The following is an 18876-nucleotide window of genomic DNA, read 5'->3' as shown; positions in this document are numbered from 1 at the left end:
CTCTTGTGCATCTGACGGCTTCTGGATCCCCTTCTGCTGCAGTGCAGCAGCAATAAAGGAAAAATAGCCTGGAGCTACCAACCTACCAATTTTCATTTTTCGCCTCTTCGTCCTTTTCACACTCACGTCCACCGAGCCAAAATGCTGCAAAAGAGAATGAAGGCGAACGCGACAGTTATGGAGGACCCGCCTGGCAAGGGAGTCCGTGGGGGTTCGTCGTACAGAAACGCCGAGGGATCGCTGACGATGGGTGCCCGCGGTTGCGTGCCACCGCAGCGCTCCAGCAAGCGCATGCTGAACCAGGAGATTAGTCTTCTGATGCTGATTCTCGCTGCTCAGACGATTACCGGCATGGTCAACATTCAGGATAGCGTGCTGAGTACCGAGCTGGTGGCCGATTCGCACAGCTTCCGCGGGCGCCCGTCGCTGAAGAACGAGAACTACTCTTCTTCGTACTACTCGTCTGCGTCGTCTGACAAGCATGTGCCGTTTATGGACATCTCCGATGGCATTTCCTCCTCCATCGTGGACTTTGATGCCAGTGAGAACTTCGACAACGACGGTGACGAGGAGGAGGTCATCGCTACCTGCTTCGCTTCGCAGCTCACGACTCCGTGCCGTACCAACACGTACTTCACTCACAACGAGGACATCTGGGAGAACATCTTCAGTTTCTTGCCGTGGGAAGCTGCGATGCAGGTTCGCGGTGTGAGCCGTTTCCATTTCCGCCAGTCGCTTCCGCGGGTCACGGTTGCCCGCATGCCGCAGAGCAAGGTGCCGGCCATCTTCATCCCCTGCCTAGAGGATCTCGACAGCAACGAGATGGAGATCGAGGCAGAGCTGGCCCCGCAGCACCAAACACCGTGGCCGTGTCCGCACTGCTGCCTTTTCAACGCACAGGGAACCGTGTGCGGCAACAATCGCTGCCAGCAGCCTCGCCCACAGAACGGTCAGCGCCTCTTCCTCGGCCAGCTGCGCCGCACTGGGACGGTGCCCATGGTGCGTTGGTTGGTGAATACGGTCTTCAACGCTTCGACTGGTGCGCTGGTTTCAGTGGAGAACCGCCGCAACACTCACACACAGCGTGGTAAGGGCTGCGCGTGGCCCACAATCAACGACGAGGCCACTGTGAAGCGAATGCTCGATGCGCACCATCGCCTCTTCTTTGACTCTGTGAACGGCGTGGAGGGTGTGTGGCTGGTGCCGAAGGACCGCGAGAAGGCGCTCCAGTCGGAGGTGTCGATGCGGTACAACGGGGGGGCGCATCAAAAGCACATGCCACGTGGGACGATTGTTGTGGAGATCCCATCAGCCCCATTTTTTGCTGCTGCACCCGCTACTGCGCCCTTGATCAACGCCAAGGGCAAAGGTTTGGATCCCAGGGAGGAAGTTCACAGGGACATGGCGCGCAGTGTTACCGGTCTGCTGTGCTCTGCCGCCACCCAGTTGAGTCACTCAGGCTCGAGCTACCACAAGACGAGCACCACGCTTCCTCCCTACCAGTCCGACCAGGAGATGCACCCCGCAACAGTGGCTACCGCTGCGGAGTACTACGGGTACAACGGTGCAGCCAACACCATGCCGTACAGCATTCCTGGCGTGGACTTTGTGCGCGCTGGTGTGTACCGCCTGAACCCCTACACAGTTCTCATATAGCTGCGAGGGTGCGCTGTGCGTGCTTTGCATGCGCACACGTGCGTGTCTGTCTTTGCCGATGCACTGAGAGGCTGTGCGTAGGATCATACTCCTGCACACCTTTCCTATTCTCCTTTTCTTTTTGAACTACTCTTATTATTATTTTATTTGCTATGCTTCCTTTTCCTCCTTTTCTCTCTATGTGTCTTATTTCACCAAGCGCACTAGACGGGATGATGGTATGGGCTTCAATCTGAAGGGTTTATTTACCCTAGGAAGAGGTCAGCTTTATTTCTGTGACACACATATATATATATATGTGTAAATGTGGAAGCTGTGCGCATCTACGGGAAAATATCAAGTGCACGAGAGAAAAAAGGACTGTGCCGGAGGGTAGCCCACAGTGACATATTGAAGCTACAAACGAACGGAATCCGGCAGGGCTTGTGCACACGAATGCGGCAACAAACACAGTTCCCCATTTTCCACCGCCTCCCCCTTTTCTACACCCACAGCATCAGTAGCGGCATCTATCTTCCACTAAAGGGGATCTTTTTTTTGTTCTCTTTTTAAATGGATTGGACATCTCACCCCCCGTGTTGTTTCTTCCTTTTTTTTATTGGTCATCGTGCTCCCTTTGCCTTCTTTTGCTCTTGTTCGATGTGCGTGTGTGTGTGTCTCTGTTTCTGTGAACGTGTATGTGTCTTGTCTTTTTTTTTTTTCGCTCTCTCTTCCTCCTTTTCATTCGTTTTTTTTTTGTTATTTCGTTCCCTCTTTTCTGCATTGCAGATCTTCCACGTACGAACATCAGCACACACTCCCTACTCCCCATACACAGTCACACATGCACAATTTGGGATTTCAAAGGATCATATACATTTCATCACACTTTCTCATTTTCCCTCCCTTGGATAGCGCTATCTTTTTCGTTCAATACCTTTTTTTTCTAGACTTCTTGTTTTGCTGATTTTATTTTGCCCTTTCGCCTTTTAGTTTTACTTCTCGCCTCAGGTTGGTATTTCATCGAAGAATGTATTTTTACCTTTTTTTTGTGTTCTCTGTCCGTGACTATCAGGGTCATCAAAGTGTACTGGCAGTAGAATTCGAACATACACAAGCATGTGTATACGAGCACACATCTACAAACACAACAGGCACGCAACGACGCCTTTATGCCGTTGTCCATGCAACGATCCACGCTCATTTGAGTTGCACGACATGCTTCTTCGCTGAAACGTGCTTCTCTCTCTCTCCGAGTTGGGTTAGTATGTGTGATTGTGTATGTGCCATATTTCGCTTGGTCTTCCGCTCTCGTTGTTACTGTCTCTTTCTCTTGTTTCCGCCTGTGGTTATTTTCTTACTTCGCTCGATCAATTTTTTTTTTTTTTGCATCCCTTAAAAAAAAAAAAGAAGAAGAGGAAGGGTAAGGAATGTTACCAATCAAAGGGAGCATGTAAATTTGCGAAAGGAAAAAAAAACAGTGAAGACAAAGGTGAAACATGGCATGATGTATGGAATGAGAAGCAGCAGCAGCAGCAGGTCTGTCCCAACTTCGCTTTTTGTGCATGTGTGCGTGCGTACATGTATGTCTGTGCGCACGTCTGTGAACTCTACTCTGATAGAAAATCAGGGGAAGGAAATGAAACGACGATACAAGGTGACAGGTGATTAGCGATCATCACCAGCAACTGGAAGATAGAAAAAAAAAGTCGAGTCTGTGTGTGTATGTATGTATGTGTGTGTGTGTGTGTGTGTGTGTCTATGCTTGCGCTAACGAGAAGTACATCAGTATGTGCCTGTCAGACATCTCGCGTGCTCCCTCTCTCCGCCTCCCTCTCTTCTGACTTTTTCTTTTGCTCCACTCACCTTCTTCCTCCTTCCCTAGTCCCCCTTTTGTCATTTTGAAGCAGCAAACAAGAACGAGAACACACACACACACACAGGCTAAATAAGCAAGGGATGTAGCAAGTCTCTCTGTTCCTGTTGTTGCTGCTGCTGTGTATTCATTTGTGCGCGAGTGAAGGAGTGGCAAGTGTATGCGTGCGTGTGCTACATATCCTTTTTTTATGTGTCCTGTGTTGTCTTCTTTGATTTTCTTCGCGTTCTCTTTGTTCCCTTGGCTTTCGCACATTTGACTCTCCTTCGAAGAGAGAGGGCATGTGCACGTCACCATTTCCCCAAGGAGCACACCGTTCCACACCTATCTGACACACACAGCCACACACATACCCCCCCTCCCCCCCAAAAAAAAGAATCACATTTGAATGCAAACATCTACTCGTGCGCAGCGTGCTGGTACATGTGGTGAGAGCGAAAAGGTGGAAGCGTTTTCCCTTCTCTATCTTCTGGACTGTCTCTCTTCCTGTCTCCATGTGCCTCTCTATCTTTCCCCCTAATGCCTCTTGTGTGGTGCGGTTTATGCTCCTCTTCTTTCTTTTTGCTCGCTCGTCTTCCCTCGATTCTTCTTTTCCATTGAGGTGATTTTGGTCTTTCCCTCTCTGTCGACTTGTTCATTTTTTATTATTATCCTCTACTACTTGTGTTTCTCCAGGGCCCAATTCTTGTTCCTTTTCGTGCCCTTTTCTTTTCATTTCCTCTCGTAAGCAAGCGAAGAAGTGTGATGAGATTGTTGATTTGTATTTGGCGTTTTGGCTGTCTTGCTTCCATGCTGATTGCTCTTTCATCTTCGCTCTTCACCTTTCACTCGTTCGACTGAAAAGCTACGGCGCCCTCTCTCTCTTTCTCTATTTCGTTTCTTTGCACCTGCGACGAAAAAGAGACGAACATAGAAGAAGACTCCCTCTCACTGTGACTCCTTACTTATTTCTTTCTCTGATTTTAGCAGCAGTAGCTCGACGTACTTGAAATTACATACGACAATGAAAGGAGGAAAAAAGAACACACACACATCTAACAAGAAAACACGAAACTAGCGGTGTGCTCGAGGCTCCTCTCTGTGTCTTGGGTGTGTGCTCGAAGAGGCTTAGCCTTCTCATACTCCCCAAGGCGCTTTGCAGGCTGAAGATGAAAAAACATTTTCCACTCTTCAAGGGGCGTCAGCATAAAGGCGAGAAGAAGCCAACAGATCATCGAACGGGTTCCCGACTCGGAAAAACCGATGGGCTAATCTGTCGTGCAAAAAGGAGAAAATGAGCGAAAGGCGTTGGCAGTATTTGCGTACGTATGTGTCTGCTCTTTCTCCTTCTCCTTCGTTCTTGTTCTCTCCTTCATTAGTACAGTCACCGGACTCGTTGTGTTGGTGAACCGCTGTGAACTGACGCTGCACCGAAGCGACGTGCGGACATGATCATGCGCTGGGATCAGCTTACTACGAATTATGTCGCCAATTCAAAAGGTATGCGGATCTACCAGCTAGCCCTTCTCCCTCCCTTATGACCCTTCGGAGCCGCAAACTGTGAATTCTTCGTACGCAGGCACATGCTTATCCATCAACCCCTTCCGCTTGACACACCCACACCTGTCAAAGGCGTGCGGATTCAGGAGACGGCGGAATTCCCCTGACCCCACAGACTCATAACAATGTCCCACCTGTCGAAGTGCATGCGGGGCAGGGCCTCCAGAAACGCCCCCCTGACATGCGCAGAAGTGGAAGGTGAAGGCAGTGAGTCCTTCAGATTTCCATGTAGAGAGTCCCCAAGCCTTATTGTGGTACGCAGCGGCTTGATGTGATTGAGGGCGAAGTATGGCATACAGGCCGGTCACAGTAACTCAGAGGGCCCTGACCTGCAGCTCGCCAGCTTCCTCCTTGACCTCCTTCAGCATGCCCCTGGACTTCCCCCTCCTACCCGCACGACAGACACTGCCGACCCCGCCCTCGAACTGGACTCTGGCCGCTGCTCGCGTGGATGGAGGCGAGGGGTTTACTTAGGTCTGTCTGGCGCCGATCATGCAGTGCGCATCGGAAGGAGGGACGAGAAGAGCCCATCAGCTGTCTGGTCGAATTCGACATCAGGGCGCTTCGTCCTAAACAGCCAGGCGTTAGCCGCGGTGCGTCAGCGGTATAGGTGGGCTGTGGTTGCATGCGTATCTTTGCCGTCTTGGTCGAGGTGAAAGGACTAGCTGAAAAAGAAACATTTTCTCTCACTCCTTGGTGTTTGAAACAGGCGCAGATGATAACCGAGTAACTTGATCCCAACTTCTCATCGTGCCCGGCAAATCATGTTTGCGCGCGCGTGTGCGATATCAACAGGACACAACCCTCCTCCCCCCGATGCAGGCGATGGTCCCCTTCGTTATTTCTTGTATCTTCTTCTTTTTGCTTCTTAACCTGTTCAACTTCTTTTCCTTTGATCTGATCACGCCTATCGCACAACACAGCGAGAAAACAGGGAAACGAAAAGGCAATCGCGTCCAGTTCGTCTTTCACCTCTCGAGGTAGTGCATCATCAAGAACAACAAGGATCGTCTACGCATCACATCGCCTACACACACTTACGGAGATACGATGCCCAGCGACGCAGTGGTGATGGATAAGATTATTGAGGGCGATGGCAAGACGATTCCTCGCCCTGGAAGTGTTGTGACTCTAGACTATATTGGCTATCTGGAGGACGGAAGTAAGTTTGACTCGACGCTGGAGCGCGGGAAGCCTTTCGTGTTTCGCGTCGGGTGCGGTGAGGTAATCAAGGGCTGGGATGCGGGTATTGTCCAGATGTCCAAGGGAGAGCGTAGCAAGCTGACGATGCCAGCGTCTCTTGCCTACGGCGGCACAGGATTTCCGGGGCTGATCCCCCCCAACGCGACAATTGTGTTCGAGGTAACGCTGCTCGACGTAGCGTAGACGAGTTTCTCCTCGGTCGCTGCGATGCTGCCACTTTCAAGTTGTGGATGACACTTGCGCAGAAACACATGCCAATGATAGAGCCCGTCTCTGTGTTTGTGTGATTCCTCTCTCTCTCTCCCTGTCTGTGCGTATGTCATGGGATTCAGCTGTCGTTGTTTTTTTTTCCTTTTCCCCCTTTTCAACCCTCTTCTTGCCTGCGTGGCGCAGTGGAGGAGGAACTCTGGAGCTTGATGTAAACCAAGGGCACAATGATGAAAGCTCCCAAAGAAGATACGATAACAGTACACGGCCAACTTCATGGTGAGAAACGGTGTGTGTGTGTGTGTGTGCTATGCTTTGCATGTGCGAGGAGACTTTTTTTTTCCTTTGGCTCAGTATCCTTGTTCTGGCACCGGAAGAGGTGCACATGCGTACTGCTTACGCCTGCTGCGCCGATTCGGCTACCGCTGCGAAGCACAGGCCTTTTTTTCTTCTCACTTGAGCGCCTTTTTGCTCTTATCGACACTTCGGATCTCCGTCGCTGCGTCACCTCTCTCTCTTGTCCTTGGTAGTCTTCTTTCACCCATTTCTCATTCTTCTCTTTCGCGTTATACGCTCGCAGTGTGACCCACCTCACCGTACGCCTCTCAAGTGTGCTCCACACACGCAATATCTCTCTCGTCTCCACACTCCCCATCTAACGCCCTACACACACACACAAGCGCGCACGGATACATACTCATACTGCCGTACGCCGAAGGTTTCCTTATCGCCCCCCTCTTCGCCCTTTTCCCTAGCCACCCTGATAACTCTTTTCGTTCTTCTGTGATTGCCGAACTTTTCACTCACGTTTTTGTTGTTTTGTTCTTCTCTTTGGTTTCGCTGCTTTCTTTCCCGCCTCTCCGCGCGAATTCTGCACAAAGAGGAAAGGCGGCGGCACGTCTGTGCTTCTCTTCTCACATCTCTCTCGCCTTTTTTTTATTTTTTATTTTGCTTGCAACCTTCTCTCCTACAGCGGCGCTTTAGCGTTTGCAGGGCATCACCGGTGAAGGAAAAAAAAAACAAGAGTCGGTAAGATAAGCCAGATGTTTACTTGCAGGCGCAGCAATCAAGTGGAGCCGCCGGTGTCGGCCGGTAATCCGAAGAATACAACCGTTGCCAGGGTGGCTGACCGGCCATGGGTGACCGACGCAATAAACCCAGTTGCTGCGTCGGCGCCGGTGCCGAACACAAACACCGCCATCAAGAAGTTCTCCTGCTTGCAAAGTCTGCATTTTGACGCTCTCACGTCCGCAGCCGTGGTGGAGTTTATTGGGACGTTTCTGTTAGTACTGACCGTGTCTCTCAGCACCGTCCAGAATACGGAGATGGCACCCATCAGCATTGGATTCTTGTTCATGTCACTGGTTTTCTCCTTCGGTTACCTCAGCGGCGGCCACATTAACCCGATGGTAACCATCTCCGTGTGGCTGGCCACCTCCACCGGTCAGGGCCACGCCACCTTCAGCATGCGCCGGCTCATCATGTACGTTGTCGCGCAGATGGTGGGTGGCATGATAGCTGCCTTTATCTGCGTGGCTCTTAACGGCCGAGAATTTCCAGTGCCGAACATGGGGGTGAGCCTCAACACGATGCTACGCGGCTTCCTCGCTGAAAGTGTGTTCACGTTTGTTCTCTGCTCAGTTTTCCTGCACGTTGCGGTCAGTCAGCAGCGCAATAACAGCTTCTACGGCTTCGCAATCGGCTTCGCAGTGCTGTGTGGAGGCCTGACATGTGACTCGATTAGCGGTGGTGTCTTCAACCCTGCTGTGACTACCCCTCTCATGATAGTGCGCTGCTTGTTTTCCCTCAGCGCGTCTGCGTGTACCTCGATGCCATCCCTGTTGGTCTACTGGGCCTCTGAGGCTATTGGGGCAGTGTGTGCATCGATTGTGTACGTGGCGCTGCAGAACGTGGGGGATGAAGTCTAAGCGGACGAGCACAAACCCTACAATCGCTTCTTCTCGGCCACCGGAACGCACACACGCACACACACACACTGATGACCTCTCGGCTTGTGGGGTGTGTAGGTGTTTGTCTAGTGTGTCTTTCATTTTCTACCAGCTCTGCTGCCTTCTCTTCCGCAGCCCACCCGTCTCTTTTGTTGAACCGGGGCGGAGAAGGAGCCACAAAGGCGGGTGAGACGCGGCGGGGATTTGACGCCCGATAAGACTGTGGAGGCGATGATGTGGTCTGTCACTATCCTTCAGCAAGACTACACCCTCCCCTCACAAAGGAGAGGATAGCACTCAAGCAGATGATGGCTTGCGAAGGCTGAAGCAAATCGCTTTAATGTATCGACTGATACAGGGACAAACCATGAAGTAGTGCCAGCGGACACAGCGATAGAGCGAATCTTCTTGAAGATGGTCTTACTGCGTTCTCACTCTCCTCCCCCTTTTTTCCCTGTCCCTACGCCTGAATGCGCAGGAGGAAAAGAAAGCCCAGAAAGAGTGGATACCATCCATGTAGACGTCTCTACCTCTTTTCTTGTATTAGTGTGTTGGTGTGGGTGTAGCGTGTTCTGGGAGACTTCCTCATCAACAAGTCTCTCTACTCATTCTGTCCCACACGTACGTATAGTGCGAGTCCGTGAGATCGAACTACCGCCCCTCACACGCCGCGCTCTCCTTTTCTCATCTGAATGCGCTCCTTGTTGTGCTGTTCAGTCGCCTTTTTTCGTTACTCCGTCGAGCCTTCTTTTTTTTTTTCTTTCCAGCATCTCGGTTGAGCTCTTTTGGTCCCCCCTTTTTCTGCTTCTGTTGTCCCCCCTTGTTGTCCTCTGCTCTGCACTTCTGTTGTTGGTGACATTTGAGAGTTGTGTGTGTGTGTATGTGTGTTTGCATGTGCTTCGAAGAAGCGAGATGGAGAAGACTAGTGGGTCCCCTACCTTTTCCGTGGGGACGGCTTAGATCTACTACGAAGTGCTACTGTTACCCCCATTTTTTTCGCTCTTCCACTTTCCATGGAGGGAGAAGGACTTTACCACTACGAGTAAACAGACAGAAGAAGCAATGTAAATGATATAATCATGCGTACGCAGCACTACACGTGAGCGGAACGTTGCTCGATGGGACCTCTTTTTCTTACCTCTCCTTGTGTCTCCTTGCGCTTCTCACCATACCGAGGGCGCTAAGACGTGCTGCAGAGGAGACTGTGAGCCCGCAAGAGCCGCGCGCCGTTCTTTTCGACACTTTTGGATAATCATCTCTTGCGCACACTCACGATCAACTGCTGCCCCAAACAAATGTCTGCCTGCAAAAAAAAAAAACACCGAGGCTCTCTCTTTCACTGCTGATTCAGTGCAGCTAAAGCCAAAGCGCTACAGGAAACTCCACCGCTTAGTTCTGTACTCCACCACCAAAACTACTGTAACGCCACATCTCCTTCCTCCCTCTCTGTTTCTCGGCAACTTGCTTCCAAGTAACTAACCCGCATGTGCTACACTTGAACATTTCCCTCCCAGCCACGGGCTGAGCACTGGTGTCACGCATGCCCTGCAAGGGGTGTACCGCCTATTTCCGGCCGGCACGGTGTATGTCAGAACTGTGCGTGCGTGTGCCGCGCTGGGTGCCTGTGCATGATGAGAGTTCAAGCTTAGGACACCTTTGGATGTGGCACGTGCGCGTTCCGCAGGTGAAAACAGCGAGTTTGTTACACAGTCGATTCGTACTCTGACGGCACGCGGCGCTGCCGGTGTATCTGTGTGTGTGCGTGTGCCGCGCTGGGTGCCTGTGCATGATGAGAGTTCAAGCTTAGGACACCTTTGGATGTGGCACGTGCGCGTTCCGCAGGTGAAAACAGCGAGTTTGTTACACAGTCGATTCGTACTCTGACGGCACGCGGCGCTGCCGGTGTATCTGTGTGTGTGCGTGTGCCGCGCTGGGTGCCTGTGCATGATGAGAGTTCAAGCTTAGGACACCTTTGGATGTGGCACGTGCGCGTTCCGCAGGTGAAAACAGCGAGTTTGTTACACAGTCGATTCGTACTCTGACGGCACGCGGCGCTGCCGGTGTATCTGTGTGTGTGCGTGTGCCGCGCTGGGTGCCTGTGCATGATGAGAGTTCAAGCTTAGGACACCTTTGGATGTGGCCAGTGATGCTAAGAGTCTTTGGTTGTGTTGATGTGGTCTGTGAGGGCGACTTGTGAAGAATTTTCACACGGGTGCCTGTAAGGGAGCTTTTCGTTTTAGTTTTTTTGATGAGGTGGTTGCTGAGATGTCATGGGACCGTCACTGGAACGGGCGAGAAAGGAAAATTTTATTATGCAACCAACAGCGCTGGAATCTACTGTGTGTGGTCATTTTTCCCAGTCAATGCATGAATTATTGGCGTAGGTACTTTTGCGGCCGCAGTTGCTACACGGTCTCATGCGTTCGGTGCAACCGTTCTACAGCTCTAGGGGGCACCACCTCTCCCATTGTTTCTCACGGTTTCTTATCCTCTACTCTGTATGTCTCGCATATCTTCTCTCTTTTGTCCGTGACTGGGTGCCACGCGGCGTCGGACTGCTTCGTCGTCGTGTGTGATACACTCGCGCATGATGGAGCCGCCACGCAGAGATATTTCCCTGTTGTACCTTGCACTTATCGACAGCACTTTGCATACCACTTAAGCCAGCGTCATAGACATTTTTCTTTCCGTGCACTTTATTTCCTTTTCGTTGCCGCACACTCGCTATTTCATTTCATCAAACATGGCCGCGCTGACGGACGAGCAAATCCGGGAGGCCTTCAACCTCTTTGACGCTGACGGCTCAGGGGCTATCGATGCGGAGGAGATGGCACTAGCGATGAAGGGTCTCGGCTTCGGTGATCTGCCGCGCGACGAGGTGGAGCGCATCATTCGCACCATGCACACGGACGCCAACGGCTTGGTGGAGTACGGTGCATTTGAGGTCATGATCAAGTCGCGCATGGCGCAGAAGGACTCACCGGAGGAGATCCTCAAGGCCTTTCAGCTCTTCGATCTCGACAAGAAAGGCAAAATCTCCTTTGCGAACTTGAAGGAGGTTGCGAAGCTTCTGGGCGAGAACCCCGGGGACGATGTACTAAAGGAGATGATCGCCGAGGCTGATGAAGACGGCGATGGCGAGGTGTCCTTTGAGGAGTTCAAGAGTGTGATGCTCCAGATGCGTGGCAAATAAAGGACAGCACAGGAAGCGCTTGCTTTCCTCACCTTCACCACCCCATCGCCTTCACCCCTGCAGGGGTGAGGGGCGGCGGCGATGGTCAAGCCCGAGAAGAAACGACGGATACTGACTAAGAAAGCCATGAGCTCATTTTCATCCAACGAAGGAGGTGAGCGACCGGGGGCTCAGGTGTACCATCTGAGCCACTTTGCACCTCTTAACCTTTCCCCCTTCCCTTGCCTCTTTGCCTGCCCCTCTTTGCATTTTTCAGTGTCCTCCACAGGCGCTGATATTGGTGTTGGTGATGACGGTGGAGCGTCTCTCTCTCTCTCTCTGTACCTGTGCTTGTGTGGGTTTCCTTTCTCGTTTCGCATCTTCTCTCTCTGCCTACTGTGTGTTGTTATTCTCTTTTTCCCGCCTTTTTTCGACTTGGCTTGTTTGTGTATGTTGGCGCCGTTTGGTTTGTGGGACTTTGCTCCTCGTTGTACCTCCTTTTCTTTTCCCGCTCATTTTTGAGTCTACACTAGAGCCGTTGTCGTGCGTGGTGGCGCTGTTGTGTTTTGTCGTCTTTATGAGTTCTTATAGTTATCATGTATATGTATATGTATATATGGTAACTGTAAGAACTAAGTTTTGCTTTCTTGTGTCCTGTCCATCACTCTCTTCCTGGATTCGCTCTCGCTCTCTCAACGGATGATGGGGGGGGGGGGGAGTGCGCCTGTGCGTCCCTCTTCTCTCTTTTGTCTTTTTTTTTTGCAGATCGGCCGCCGGCAGGCTTGCTCTTTCGACTGTTTCATCGCAGAGGCAATGGATGAGCAGGACGAAAAAAGGCTGAGGTCGGGGAGACACTGAACGAACAGAGAAGGAGCCCATATTGTGACAGAAAAGGCAATTGAATCAAGAAAAATCTGCCCCCCCTCCCCCACCCAGATACGCTCTCCACAGGGCAGAGAGGCAAGGGGAGAGGCCTGTTCAGGAACTTTGGGGGACTTTGGGGAAGAGGGAGAGAGTAGTGACAAGGGCAGACCGTGGCTGACAGCGTGAGAGAGTTGTTGGCTCCTTTAGGTGCTCAGGAATCTCTGCTGAACTAGTGGAGCAGTGTGTCTCAATGGGCAGAACCTCTCGCCCTCTCTCGTCTTTTCTCTCGTGTCACCTTTTCATTCATCTTCCCCCACGAATGACGAACGAATGCCTGTGTACGGGTACGTACGCAAGAATGTGGTCTGATCTCTCTCTCTCTCTCCCTTTCTCTCGTTCTGCGCATCAGAGAGGCACAGTGCTCTTCCCCCGCCTCCCATTCGCAATACATGACGGTATTCCCCATCTCGCCAAGTAACACACTGTCAAGGCACCAACACCTTCTAAGACGGCGGCAGGCATCCGCCTCTGAAGCAGGCGGATTTGATTTTACCCACTCTACGAAGTCCCTGCGGCCAGTGCAAACCAAGGACTGGTGCGCGTGCACACACACACACACAGTAGCGAAATCAAAACATAAGTACGCAGAGTAGGCAAGGGGGGCTGCCGCGGCTGTGACGTGTTTCCTCCTCGTTGCCTCGTTCTCTCTCCTCCCTCCTACTATCGACCCCCTCTCTCTCTCTCGAGGAGGGGGAGGCAGGCGGGGGGACGTGGTTGGAGGTGTTCAGTGCACTTCTCTGCCCTTGCGCCTCTGCTCAGGAAAGTGAGCACACTTTTTCCTTTTATTTAGACCTCAGGAATGGGGTCGACTTTCCTTGAAGGCGACTCGGGGCCCAAGGACGCTGCCGGGCCACTGGTGCTGCAGCGTGTCACAGCGGAGCACATTGGGCGAGAGAACATGAGGGCAGGGTCGAAGTCCCGGCGCAGAACCTTGCCACCCGCTGTTGCTTCACTGGCACGACAGACCCACCGTGCCTCTCGTGCTGCCGTACATGCATCAGCGGCCCGGGCCTCTGTCATTATGACTCCATCCACAGCGCAGCGGGCCTCGTGGACACGAAAACAGTCCCCCACCATTGATCCTGTTGCCCCTGCAGCAGAGCCAAGGCTGTCTGCGTTCATCATGGCGATTCCAAAGGACGCGTCGCGCCTCCTCCTCCACCCACTGAATGCTCAGCGACAGCAACAACTCGCCTTCGCCTTGAGCCACAACGAGCAGCAGCTAGAGGAGTTTGATAAGCAGGGCAGGCTAGAGATGCTGCAGCACCAGCAAGCGCGTCGGGCAGCGTGGGCGCAGGCTAGCGCAGCCGCTGAGAGTGACATGTCAGCGGTGTGGGAGTGTGTGAGCCTCGCGATACGTGACCGTCTCACCTCTCTGCAGCCTGAGGGGTACCAGACCTTCATGTTTCCCGATGGCACGGCCATCTACGAGGGCGACTGGAAGAACTGCCACCCTCACGGGCAAGGGTGTTTACGTCGCTCGAATCCTATGAACGATGTGTATGAGGGGAAGTGGTTTGTCGGTCAGCGCTGCGGCACGGGGACATACCACAGTGGTGAGTATCAATTCCTCTACCAAGGCTCCTGGTTCGATGACAAGCTGCACGGCAAAGGTGAACTGGTCGAGCCGGAGGGTGTGTACACGGGCGAGTTTGTCGAGAACACTCTTCACGGCTACGGCGAGTATGTGTACAACGACGGGCACGTGTACAAGGGAGACTGGACCTGTGGTTTGTACGAGGGCAACGGCACCTACCTCTACCCGAGCGGCGCCAAGTATGAGGGTGGCTGGCTGCGGGGACGCGAGCATGGACGAGGCACAAAGTGGTTTAGCAACGGTGATGTGTATATCGGGGAGTGGATGCATGGTATGCCACACGGGCATGGTAGCCTCACCAGCACCTGCAGCACTGCAGCTCGCGTGACGGGGGAATGGCGGTACGGTTCTCTGCATGGTCAGGCGACCTGCGTCTTCGCTAACGGCAGCCACTACGCTGGCGAGTGGCAGCGGGGTCGTTTTCACGGACGTGGTACGTACGAAGTGCCGTGCGCGAACGGGGAGTTGCAGCGGTACACTGGAGCCTACGCAAACGGGAAGCGCCACGGCTACGGGGAGTACACGTCCTCCACTGTGTCATACGCCGGAGAGTGGGTGCAAGACAAGAAGGATGGCGAGGGCTCGCTACAGGTGCGCGGGGGCGGGACGTACTACGGCCGATGGAAGGCCGATGTGCCGGAGGGCGAAGGGACGTACGTATCAACGTACCGCAAGGGCCACCATGACGAGATGCATTGCGAGGCGAGGCATGGGACCTTCACTGCATGCGTTGACCAACGCACCCAGCAGCGCGTTGACATGCGCCTTCTCGGTCGATGATGGTCGTCTACATCCCTTTCACACTCCCTGTTGTACTCCTGCTCTGGTCACTCGATCACCAACACGGCAGCCGCTGCTTCTCTTGCTTCTGTTGCCTCTCCCTTCTTTACCAAAACTCAGTTGTCGCGGAGTCTTCGTGTTTTCGTTGTTTTCCTTTTCTTTGATGGCAAGCAGACACCATGTACAGCTCTCCTTTGTCTGTGCGCAAACGACCCCCTTATTTTTCCTTTCTCTCCTCTGGCGAGTGTCTAATGCGTGTCGCAGTGTGCGGTGCCAGTAGAGGCGTGGACGAAACACTCGTGACCCCTTCGTGTGCGGGCTTCTCCTCTTCAGCCTTCGCGCCCCTCCTCCTTCGATTCGTATCTTTCTCAGCTTTCACTTCGTATTGTGTTATCTCCCGTGGTGGCCATACGACGTTGCCACTCGTTGCAGTCACGCACCAACTCATCGGAAAAAGGCGCTGGGACCTCACAAACAAGCAGACGCAGAAGCAAGCACCTCTGCACAGGTGTGGGGGAGCGCACCTTGGCCCCCTCACAACTTCAGCAACAGGGGGAGGATGGCGGAATTCGTGCCATTTTTTTTTTTCACGCTTGCTTGCAGAACTTCATCCAACCCGAGCAGTGTTGAACGTCTCGCGCCAAGGCGCCTCTACCATTGCACAATCACATCTTCTACTAATCAACCTGGTGCACTCTTTCGCTTCTGCCTCTACGCCCACGCAAACGCACGTGCGCACGACTGTTTTTTTATTTTATTTTTTATTCCCCTCTTTCTACTCCTGCATCTCCCTTGTGACGTGTGCCTCTTATGAGGTGCAGCGTTACCTTTCTCACTCTCTCTGGACGTTGTATGTGCACACCCTCATTGTCGGTTCTCTAGGCCATAATCGAAAGTACACCCTTACCGTAGATGAGCTCCAACATCGCCGGTGACTCCAGCGGCGACCACCGCTCTGACAGGCTCAGCAGCGGCGGTGTCAGAACGGCGAGCTCTGCTTCAACCTCGCCCGTGACGGTGAGCTTCGTGACGAGTGAGCAAGAGTTTGCAGCGATCTTCGGGCGCAAGGCTAGCAGCTCCAGGGACAACAGCAACGGTGGTGAAACCACCACAGGTCGTAGTAGAGGTGATGATGCCTTTCTCTTGTGCTACGAGCATCCCGGCGACGGCGTAACGCCAGACAACCTTCTGCAGTTTCAGAAAAGCGTTACGACTGCCGCGCAGCAGTACGAAACACGACTGAGTCTCTTCATCTGGGACTGCACAAGCCCGTCCTTCGCTGCCGCCCGCGCCCAGCTTGGCAAAGGCCACGGTTATCCATTGCTGCTGATCGTCTTCAAAGGTGTCATCGCCGACACGCTTCGCGATATGTCACTTGGAGAGATGAGTATGTCAGAGGTGCCGCGGGTGTGCAGTCGACTTGCATCCTTTCAGTCCTCTGCAAAGCCTGCGCGCGTTGTGGTGACTAGTGCGCGCTGCACTCCCACCTCCACCGTTGCGGCTGCGGCGTCGACGGCAGAGAGCAGCGGCAAGGCATCGCTACAGCAGGAGATGGAGCAGTGCTTGTCGGTGGATGTGGCGAAGATGGTTGAAATGGGGAAAAAGTTGATGGCAGAGCGTCAGTGCTTTTACGCAGAAAAATTCTTCGCAAAAGCACTGCGAACCCTTGATGCGGTTGCCGCCGACGTTAATCGGATCGCCGCATCTCGAGAGGACTACAATGGCAGCGTCGCCCTGTGTTTGGCGTGGGCTGGGCTGGCACTGATGGTGCAAGGCGAGCAGACCGTTGAGAACGTGTACTTGGCGCGCCTTGGGCGGCAGGCGACGCTACAGCCGTATTGTGATGAGCCACTTAGTGATGCGAACCGCGCCATGACCACTTGGCGGCTGATGCAAGGTGCACCGCGCCCATGGAGCGAAACGCGAGATAGCGAGGCGAAACTGCGTGCGACCCTTTTGTCAAACGCACAAGATACCTCCGCCCGTAGTCTTCTCGTGATCACATTGTTTCTTAAAGGGGACCTGGAGCGTGCCATGACGGAGGCTCTAAAGTTGCACGTGAGCGGCGATGCCTTTGGCCGCGTGGCCCTCAAGCACATGTCGCGCTTCCTTGGTAAGGACCACATATTAGTGCAGCGTCTTGGATCACCAGACTTGACCGAGTCGATTTAGGCGACGCAGAACAGGAAGGAGAATCAGAGCGGGGCGCATGGACGCCTGCTGTCCCCACATCTGATAAAGCTCTCTCGTAGCAAAGCGAAAAGGGAGGGGGTGAAGACAACTGAATGAAAGGAAAACAGATGAGAGAAGGCGCCGCACTGCGCTTGTGCGTGTGTGAGTGTGTACCTCTCGCAGCTGGGCAGACGGTGCGCGGCTGCCCCTCGCTTTCCCCGTGTGTGTGTGTGTGGGAGGGGCGGGTGGGTGGAGAGGAGGAGTTGGCTGACTGACCGTGCCTCAATCTGTTTGCAGTTGCTGGTATCAAAGCACACGACCAAGGAAGAACATACCCCTGCGGCTGCTGTTGCCCACCTCTTTCCCTGACCGCTTTCTATCTCTCTGTGCGGTGCATGTGTATGTTGATTCTTCCACCACCTCCGCTCCCCCTCTCATAATCCTCTTTTTTTTTCTTGTGTGCTACGGCAGTGCGCAGAACACCGACACTCGTGTGCAAGTCGATTTCTGAAACCGACAGAAACATAAAGCGTGGGCTCAGCGGGTCTCTCCCACGTTCGCCCACTACTTGTGTTGCGTTCCTTCTCCAACTCTCTCTCTGTGTGTGTATTGTCCTGCACGCTAAGTTCACTGAGGCAGGTTCTCTCTCTTCATTTTCTGACGCTTCCGTTCTGGAGTGTCGGTTGGTTCTTTTAATTTATTTTTTCTTTGATTTCTACACTATTTGTTAGCCAGCAGCCATGAACCACGATGATGCCATGTGGAACATCATGGGGCAGACATTCTGCTCCTTCAAGGTAAAGACGAACGACGACAAGGTCCGCTTCTGCCGCAACCCATACAACGTGACTGGTCTCTGTCAGCGCGGTGTGTGCCCGCTGTCCAATGCGCAATACGCCACCGTCATTGAGCACGAGGATGAGCTGTACCTATACGTAAAAACTGCTGAGAGGGCTCACCTGCCGCGGCGGCAATGGGAGAAGGTGAAGCTCGACGTCTCCTTCCCAAAAGCTCTGGCGCAGATTGACGATGAGCTGCAGTGGTGGGACCAGAAGCTGGTGATCAAGGTCAAAGCCCGTTTGTTGCGGCTGAAGCAGTATCTGATGCGCAAGCGAAAGATGCTGATGGAGCCGCAGGACGAGTACGTGTCTGTGAACAAGCGGCAGGAGGACAAGCTGCTACGACGAGAGGAGAAGGCAGAGGCTGCGGCCCGCATTGAGATGGAGATCGAGAAGGAGCTGCTCGATCGTCTGCGCAAGGGCACCTACGATAGTGTCATCAACTACAACAAGGAGGCCTTCGAGAAACTGCTTGATGAGGAGGAGAACCGCGAGGACTTTGAGGCACTTGAACAGGAGGAGGATGAGGAGTTCCCTGACTTCGTGATGGACGAGGAGGATGAAGAGGTAGCGGATGAGCAGGAGGCAGTGCTCGGCGGCCGAAACAAGAGCAAGAGTCGGAGGCGTGATAAACTTGTAATCGAGGAGGAGGTGGAGCGGGAGCTGCCACCGCGCCAGCGGTCACGCCTGGAGGACCTCGAGTGGTAGCTTCGCTCTGCTTCTCTTTCGCGTTCACCTTTTCGCAAGGAGGGCTCGGGGAGGTGAAGGGAGAGGAAGGGAGGATTGTGTATGCACATGGATGCGTGTGCTTGTGCGAGCGCGCATCTGCTCGGGTGTTGTGGCAGCTCTTTCAGATTAGCCATAAGCGGGCAATCTCTTGGCTACCGACCTCGCATTCCCAACGACGCGCCCTACAACTTTCTCCTCTCCTCTCGCTGCACGTCACCGATGCGACAGATGTGGTGGGCTAGTCGCCGTTGACA

At 53.3% G+C, this 18876-nt stretch overlaps 7 protein-coding genes across 7 annotated transcripts, besides 1 other annotated feature; all 7 read left to right on the top strand.

The window, feature by feature from the left end:
- Window positions 1–141: 141 nt before the first annotated feature.
- Window positions 142–1656, top strand: LPMP_221320 (hypothetical protein; the record flags this gene model as incomplete). The annotated part of the gene is made up of 1 exon (XM_010700832.1): window positions 142–1656. The coding sequence occupies one exon, from the start codon at window positions 142–144 to the stop codon at window positions 1654–1656; it is 1515 nt and encodes a 504-aa protein (XP_010699134.1).
- A 3222-nt stretch (window positions 1657–4878) lies between these two features.
- Window positions 4879–5712: a repeat region.
- Window positions 5713–6100: 388 nt separating this feature from the next.
- LPMP_221310 (fk506-binding protein 1-like protein) lies at window positions 6101–6436 on the top strand (the record flags this gene model as incomplete). The annotated part of the gene is made up of 1 exon (XM_010700831.1): window positions 6101–6436. The coding sequence occupies one exon, from the start codon at window positions 6101–6103 to the stop codon at window positions 6434–6436; it is 336 nt and encodes a 111-aa protein (XP_010699133.1).
- Window positions 6437–7503: 1067 nt separating this feature from the next.
- On the top strand, window positions 7504–8388 carry LPMP_221300 (aquaporin, putative; the record flags this gene model as incomplete). The annotated part of the gene is made up of 1 exon (XM_010700830.1): window positions 7504–8388. One exon carries the CDS (start codon window positions 7504–7506, stop codon window positions 8386–8388), a length of 885 nt encoding a protein of 294 aa, XP_010699132.1.
- Window positions 8389–11152: 2764 nt separating this feature from the next.
- Window positions 11153–11602, top strand: LPMP_221290 (centrin, putative; the record flags this gene model as incomplete). The annotated part of the gene is made up of 1 exon (XM_010700829.1): window positions 11153–11602. The coding sequence occupies one exon, from the start codon at window positions 11153–11155 to the stop codon at window positions 11600–11602; it is 450 nt and encodes a 149-aa protein (XP_010699131.1).
- A 2026-nt stretch (window positions 11603–13628) lies between these two features.
- On the top strand, window positions 13629–14882 carry LPMP_221280 (hypothetical protein; the record flags this gene model as incomplete). Its single annotated transcript, XM_010700828.1, has 1 exon — window positions 13629–14882. The coding sequence occupies one exon, from the start codon at window positions 13629–13631 to the stop codon at window positions 14880–14882; it is 1254 nt and encodes a 417-aa protein (XP_010699130.1).
- Window positions 14883–16250: 1368 nt separating this feature from the next.
- LPMP_221270 (hypothetical protein) lies at window positions 16251–17054 on the top strand (the record flags this gene model as incomplete). The annotated part of the gene is made up of 1 exon (XM_010700827.1): window positions 16251–17054. The coding sequence occupies one exon, from the start codon at window positions 16251–16253 to the stop codon at window positions 17052–17054; it is 804 nt and encodes a 267-aa protein (XP_010699129.1).
- A 740-nt stretch (window positions 17055–17794) lies between these two features.
- Window positions 17795–18601, top strand: LPMP_221260 (mak-16-like RNA binding protein, putative; the record flags this gene model as incomplete). Its single annotated transcript, XM_010700826.1, has 1 exon — window positions 17795–18601. One exon carries the CDS (start codon window positions 17795–17797, stop codon window positions 18599–18601), a length of 807 nt encoding a protein of 268 aa, XP_010699128.1.
- Between the last annotated feature and the right edge of the window lie 275 nt (window positions 18602–18876).

The sequence above is a fragment of the Leishmania panamensis genome, assembly GCF_000755165.1.
Source record: "Leishmania panamensis strain MHOM/PA/94/PSC-1 chromosome 22 sequence".
Lineage (NCBI taxonomy): Eukaryota > Euglenozoa > Kinetoplastea > Trypanosomatida > Trypanosomatidae > Leishmania > Leishmania panamensis.
Note: the sequence above shows the minus strand (reverse complement) of the source record. Positions and strands in the feature narration are given on the sequence as shown.